The 7,421-nt window shown below is 42.9% G+C and overlaps 1 protein-coding gene across 1 annotated transcript; it reads right to left on the bottom strand.

The window, feature by feature from the left end:
- Positions 1-7,188, bottom strand: APOC2 (apolipoprotein C2). The gene is made up of 5 exons (XM_073570813.1): positions 7,096-7,188; positions 6,760-6,791; positions 5,565-5,645; positions 1,831-1,981; positions 1-272 (listed from the first exon to the last, which is right to left on the bottom strand). The coding sequence occupies exons 3-5, from the start codon at positions 5,617-5,619 to the stop codon at positions 185-187; spliced, it is 294 nt and encodes a 97-aa protein (XP_073426914.1). The 5' UTR covers positions 5,620-5,645; positions 6,760-6,791; positions 7,096-7,188; the 3' UTR covers positions 1-184.
- Between the last annotated feature and the right edge of the window lie 233 nt (positions 7,189-7,421).

Here is a 7,421-nt window from a genome sequence, read left to right as displayed (position 1 = left end):
TGTGCAAACAAGTCTTTATTTTATCATGATTGACCAGAAGGTGTCACTTCATAACCAGAAAAGTGATAAAACACTGGAAAAAAAATGTGTTGGAATATTCCAGATGGCGTCTCCTTCAAGGCTCCATTCATTGAAGTCATATTTTAACATCTATCGTATGTCCAGATCTACGGCTGTAGGTGACTCAGTTTCCATACCACCAATGATAGACTTGGTCTCCCAGGATTCCCGTGTAGGTAGTGATTGCACCTGTACCTTTTTCATAATATTCCCTAAAGGAAAAAAAATGTATCCAATGAGTATAGACCAGACCTGGGTCCCCAGACTGGGACAGCCAAAGGGCTGGAAACAGTGGTGTCCAGTCCGTGAGTTGGGGGAGTTCAGTGCCAAGTGGCACCATACTTCCCTTGTCCAGAGTTTCAATTTCAACAATGGAAGAATAGGAAGCCCCTTTCACACTTTTCATCCTGTGTATCTGAGTCTCAGCACAGCCTCAGTCCACACTACAGCACAAATCAGAGCAGCACATTAGAGTAGCTATAGATAGTGTTGTTGAGCTATCATATTGTGTGGAAGACTGTAGGGGATCATGTTGTTTGGGGTGCCGTGGGGGGAATCATACTGTGTGAGCGAACTCAGTGATCATGACACTATTTGGGGGGCTGTGAGGACCACACACTGTGTGACGGCTGTGGGAGAATCATACCATTTGGGGGAATATAAGGGCCTTCATATTGTGCGAGGAGCTACAGGAGTCATTATACTGTATGGGAAGGCAGTGGGTGCCATCATACAATGTATGTGTTACAGAGCTGTAGGAGCCTCAAACTGTGTGGAGAATATCTTCCTGTAGGGGGGCTGTGGGGACATCACACTGATGGGGCCTATGGGAGATCATACTGTTTGGGGGGATTTAGGGGCCATCATCTTATGGGAGCTGCATGTACATCATATTGTGTGAGGGGTTGTGGTGACATCATACTATGTGAGGGGCTGTGGGGACATCATACTGTGTGAGTGGTTGTGTGGAACATTATACTGTACTTTGTGAGTGACTGTGGAGAAATCATAGTGTGTGAGTGACTGTGTGTAAATCATAATGATTGGATGGCTTTGGGAGCCATCTTACTGTGTGTATGGGAGAGCTTTGGGGCATCATACTGTATGGGGGGCTGTGGGAACAATATACAGTTTGGGGGCCTGTGGGACATCATACTGTTTGGAGGGCTGTGAGGGCCATCATACTGTGTATATGAGGACTGTGGAGACATAATTCCGTGTTGGGGAAGCTGTTAATAATTTGGCTGTCAAGGGCTCAATTTAAGAAGCAGTATGATTATAAACTTTGTAAAAAGCAGTAAATTATATGGTAGTACACATTACTTGCTACTGGTAATCCCTATGATAACATGTATTAGCAGGAGAAGCGAGTCACCAAACTTAATTCTGCTGAATATTAAATAAAATAATAATTTGTCTTCTGCTGGATGTTTATGGACCATTCTTGGATCAGAGCTTGGAACCATTGGTAGAGGAACATTGAAAGGGAGTGGACAACGCCTTTAGTCAAACAGCCCAGTGGCCTTCAAGGACAAAAATTAGTGGTATGATAGGTAATCACAGAAGTTTAGGACTTTTCATGTCCTTAGCATTTTCATCTGGTGCAAAAAAATGTTTGTTCTACTCGAAAAATGTCACCCAACCTTTCTACAAAGGCCAATCTGTCTAGAAATGGAGTGATCCAGCAAACTCGGCTGGAAAATAGTAGAACTTTTAATAATGTAACAGAAAAAGACAACTGGTCAAGTACTTGATTATTAAAATACTTACTTAACCTTCTCATCTACTCCTAAGGATATTGTCTTCTCATACAGTTCCTGAGCTTTCCCACTGACTTGCTCCCATGTAGAACTCAGTATGTCTTGTGCTTGGGACCAGTATGTTGGAGACTCTCGCTTCTTTATCCTGTAGCTCTCAATTCCTGCAAACAGAGACAGCATTTTGGATGAGGAAGAGGCGGAGATGTTCAATGATTTCATACAGCTACCTTACAGGACAAATGAGTAATTCTGATGAGCAAATTTATCTCCTCAAATTTTACCAAAAATTGTCTAGTATGCAGATTCTGGATTTAGCGGCCAGGTGATGCCTAAGGGTTTGTGCACATGACATTTTTCAAGGCAAGTCTGCTTTCAAGGGGTACAGTGGGTACGTAAAGTATTCAGACCCCTTTACAGTTTTCACTTTGTTTCATTGCAGCCATTTGGTAAATTCAAAAAAGCTCATTTTTTTCTCATTAATGTACACTCTGCACCCCATCTTGACTGAAAAAAACAGAGATGTAGAAATTTTTGCAAAAATTATTAAAAAAGAAAAAACAAAATATGACATGGTCATAAACTGTTACACCGTCCCTGCGTACTCACCCGGCCATCGCTTTCACGCCGCAGCCTCCCGCCGCCCGACATCCACGGGGGTCGCCTCCGGCAGGTGCGCGGTCGGCGGCGTCCCTGCATGCAATGCGCATGCGCCATAGGCCGCGGCCACGCCTCCCTCCTGCTTCTGTGCTCTGGCTATGCCCTGACCGGGAAGCACCTCCCTGACCAATGGCAGACCAGACAGGAGCATATCAGGCCGCTTCCCCCTGTGGGAGGTGCCTGATTGTTGTGTTTCCAAGCACACTGGCCTCGCTGCATCGTGTGCTCTCAGCTCCTGCAGTTCTGTTCTTGCCTGCTCTCCGCAGCAGCCTCTCGGTCCTGTCTCCAGTGTTCCTGTTCCATCCTACTCCAGTCCTGCCGTCCTACTCCAGTCCTGTCTCCAGTGTTCCTGTTCCATCCTGCTCCAGTCCTGCTGTCCTACTCTAGTCCTGCCTCCAGTGTTTCTGTTCCATCCTACTCCAGTCCTGCCGTCCTACTCCAGTCCTGCCTCCAGTGTTCCTGCTCCGTCATCTATACTTCTGTCCCACAGTCCTACTCCGGTCCATCCTGAGCCGCCCCTCTCGGTACCGGCTACCGTGGTACTCGAACCCCTGGGCCTGCTCCTAACGGTCCCTGTATAGGGGTCGGTTCCACCTGGCAGCTCGCCCGGGGCCCCTCGGTGCCACGGTCCAGAGGGTCCACTCCTGGAGTTTCCGGCTCCAGACTACCCACGCTAACATAAGCATTCAGACCCTTTGCTCAGACTCTCATATTTAAGTCACATGCTGTCCATTTCCTTGTGATCCTCCATGAGATGGTTCTACTCCCTCATTGGAGTCCAGCTGTGTTTAATTAAAATGATAGGACTTAATTTGTAAGGGCACACACCTGTCTATATAAGATCTCACAGCTCACAATGCATGTCAGACCAAATGAGAATGATGAGGTCAAAATGAACAGGCCAAGGAGCTCAGAAACAGAATTGTGGTGAGGCACAGATCTGGCCAAGGTTACAAAAGAATTTCTGCAGTACTCAAGGTTCCTAAGAGCACAGTGGCCTCCATAATCCTTACATGGAAGAAGTTTGGGGCCACCAGAAGTCTTCCTAAACCTGGCCGTCCAGCCAAACTGAGCTGGGAGAAGAGCCTTGAAGAGAGAGGTAACGAAAAACCTCAAGATCACTGTGGCTGAGCGCCACAGGTGCAGTAGGGAGATGAGAGAAAGTTCCACAAGTCAACTATCACTGCAACCCTCTACCAGTTGGGCCTTTATGGCAGAGTGGCTCGACGGAAGCCTCTCCTCAGTGCAAGGCATATGAAAGCCCGCAGAGAGTTTGCTAAAAAAACACATGAAGGACTCCCAGACTATGAGATATACTGTAAGATTCTCTTGTCTGATGAGATGAAGATAGAACATTTTGGTGATAATTTTAAGTGGTATATATGGAGAAAACCAGGCACTGCTCATCACCTGCCCAATACAATCCCAACATTGAAACATGGTGTTGGCAGCATCATGCTATGGGGGTGTTTTTCAGCTGCAGGGACAGGATGACTGGTTGCCACTGAAGGAAACATTAATGCTGCCAAGTACAGAGATATCCTGGATGAAAACCTCTTCCAGAGTGCTCTGGACCTCAGACTTGGCTAAAGGTTCACCTTCCAACCATACAATGACCCTAAGCACACAGCTAAAATAACAAAGGAGTGGCTTCAGAACAACTCTGTGACCATTCTTGACTGGCCCTGCCAGAGCCCTGACCTAAACCCAATTGAGCATCTCTGGAGAGACCTGAAAATGGCTGTGCATCAACGTTCACCATCCAACCTGACAGAACTAGAGAGGATCTGCAAGGAAGAATGGCAGAGGATCCCCAAATCCAGGTGTGAAAAACTTGTTGCATCATTTCCAAGAAGACTCGTGGCTGTACTAGCTCAAAAGGGTGCTTCTACTCAATACTGAGCAAAGGGGCTGAATACTTATGACCATGTGATATTTCAGTTTTTCTTTTTTAATAAATTTGCAAAAATTTCTACATGTCAGTTTTTTTCAGTAAGATGAGGTGCAGAGTGTACATTAATGAGAAAAATGAGCTTCTTTTAATATACCAAATGGCTGCAATGAAATAAAGAGTGAAAAATTTAAAGGGGTCTGAATACTCTCCGTACCCACTGTATGTGCACACCACGATGGGTATTTGCACTGTAGGGGTATGTTCACACATTGTGGTTTCTTGATGCGTTTTTTTTTTTTTAGCTGCCTTTTACAGTACCAGCAAAAGCTATGGGATTTCAGAAATTTCATGCACACAAATGCTTTTTTTTTTATTTGAAACACTGCTGCTTTTTTTTCAACTGCAGCATGTTGATTCTTTCAGTGTTTTTGCAGCATTTTTATATCATAGAAAGTAATGAGAAAGTGCAGAAATGCTACAAGAAACGCAACCCTGCATTTTTTTCTGCTTTCTGAGTGAAATGAACACAGCAAAAAAGCAACCTGTGAACTTGGCCTTAGGGTATGTGCACATAATGGGTTTTTATTTCAAGCAAATCCACTCCGAAACCTTCCTTAAAAAGCTTCAAAACGACTTGCTGGTCATACGTTCTAACTTTTGAGCATTTTTTAACTGCTTCAGGTTTCCAAAGCCACCATGCAGTTATTAAAAAAAGTGAATAGTCCGTTCTTCAGACGTTTTTGGTCCTGAAGGCTTTCTCTATTCGTTTTTATTCAGAAGTAATTACATTTGCCTATAGAATCGAGAGATCCTGCCCGAAGCAAATTTTGAGAGATTCACTCATATCTACTATAGTTTACATATAAAATGAAGTTCATATGGTAAAACAAACATACGGATGACATACAGTGCCATAGAGGATTTAAAAATGAATTTACTAATTAAAAAAATCCCCATAAAGTGATCCCATAGCATAATTAACCTTTTTTTCCTTATACAGAAGATATGATATAAATGATAGGGACGGAATGTCCAGAACTATCTTAAAAGTGTAACTGTTTTTGTTGCCCGTAGCAACCAATTGCAGCTTTACAATATTAATCTGAGTTGTTGTTGGTTGCTACGGGCAACAAAAACAGTTACACTGTTAAGACAGTTTTGAAAGATCAATATGGCACATTAGTGATACAGACCTGTACTGATGAGCAGGAGAAGCAGGGAAATGGCTAAAACTTGTGTTTTATTCATGATCTAGTCCAATCTCTACTGGTCGCCTGCAAAAAGGATTTATATAAGTTACTTTTATTTTTGTAGCATAGAGTAGAAGATATGCTGTATTATTTGCATCACTTATTAGAAGTGATTGTGAAAAATAACATATAGTTCCATCTAAAGTGTGAAGAAAATGGATACGGTGGTGGTAGATGGGCATCATGGCGGCTTGTCGGTGGCTTGTACAAATAGAAAAGTAAATTTGTGCAAGAATAATATAGTCCAATATGACAGAAGATGCTTGTGGCTTTGGAAGTGGAAGTGTCCCCTTTTACCTATTGGGCCCCTATGCAGCTGCACAGGTTGCACCATTGATTTTTCCGCCCCTGCACTGATGATGGGGTACTGGGTTCAAACCTAAAGTGTGGCGTTTGTACGTTTCCCATGTTTTCCTGGGTTTTGTACCATACTAGAAAGATTTACAGATAGAGAATATAAATTATAAGCCCCAATGGGGACCGAGATGATGACATCTGTAAAGCACTCTAGATTATGATGGCGACATATAAGTGGGCCTAACAGATAATCACAAACCTTAGTTGCAGAACTATCCCTCTTATTCAACCAATATAATCATTTTGGGGGTTTAATGTAGTTTATAATGCAACTTTTTTTCAGCAGGTGTGCACATATTATTGGTGCAGCTGCACAGGGGTCCAACAGGTAAGGGGACCACTACCGCCTCTAAACCCGATGGAATTGTGCATTATGATGAACTATTAGGCTGCAGTGGGCCTATATATTGTTCTGGCACAGGGGCCCTTTTCTGTCCGTGTCTGCCAGCGTCTTCATCCCTACTATCCGAGAGCTATTTACTCCCTATTAGTTACCGTAATTCTGTCCATGCTCCTAAAGTGTTCAGTAGATGATGCACCCATTCATAAAAAAGTTGATTATTTTAAGCTAAAAGTAAGAAGGAAGAGATAAAACTCTGCAAGAAATACAAACTGCAGCAGGAGAACCGGGAAGAACAGATAACTTGTTACAAAATCACAGATGTACTTTTTGCAAGATCGACATGCAAATATTATCTTACGACACAAGATAATTGTAGCATCGATATATTTCAGTAGATGGCATCCATCCACTATCAGACACATTGCAATAGCCACTTACCTTTGGAAATACACCGGAAATAAGCAGATAATCTGTAAAAAACAAATTTTGAAACATGTCAGATTAAACATTAATGATACATTGCGTCAATGTGAACCAATATAGGAAGATGAAGAAATGTATGTACAGTGAAAGCTACCCAAGAGGAGCACTCCTTTACCCAGACAGACTCTCACATCTATATACTCTGTATACTGGGCATCTTCTATGAGACGACCGCACTTCCAGAAGTCCATTTTCCATTGAAATTTTTGCAGACGTTTTCCTCAAATTTTGTAACTTTTACTAGAAAAAAAATTCATGATATCCCCCAAACCTTCTCCCCGCCATCATTACCTTCTCTGGACTATCTCGGGGCTCATGAGTCACTTTGTTATATACACTTTCTGCTGTGTTGTCAGTACTGAGGGTCCAAGTCCAAGCAAACAGTGAGCTCAATGTTCAGAGGTCGGTCACTTCTGACTTGTGTCTGAATTCAGCACAGGACATGCATGTTACAATGGGCATTTCGCATGCTACCACTTTATATTACTTCTGTACTGTGGTCTCATTTTTGTCAGAATATATGAAAATTTTTATCTTTAAATCCACCATACAAGATTCTAATTTAATTTACTACTTACCCCTGATTGTTGTGCCCCGTGCTGATCTCTGCTGGCACA

This window comes from Dendrobates tinctorius, unplaced genomic scaffold (assembly GCF_039654945.1).
Source record: "Dendrobates tinctorius isolate UK_male_01 unplaced genomic scaffold, ASM3965494v1 ptg000028l, whole genome shotgun sequence".
Taxonomy (NCBI): domain Eukaryota; kingdom Metazoa; phylum Chordata; class Amphibia; order Anura; family Dendrobatidae; genus Dendrobates; species Dendrobates tinctorius.
This window is presented reverse-complemented; position numbering and strand designations above follow the sequence as displayed.

Excerpts from the sequence above, each read along its gene's own strand:
- APOC2 (XM_073570813.1), bottom strand. The coding sequence starts at position 5,619 with ATGAATAAAACACAAGTTTTAGCCATTTCCCTGCTTCTCCTGCTCATC. Across the intron at positions 1,982-5,564 it reads TCTCCTGCTCATCAGTACAG|GAATTGAGAGCTACAGGATA; the intron begins GTCTGTATCACT and ends CTCTGTTTGCAG. Across the intron at positions 273-1,830 it reads GGAGTAGATGAGAAGGTTAA|GGAATATTATGAAAAAGGTA; the intron begins GTAAGTATTTTA and ends TTTTTCCTTTAG.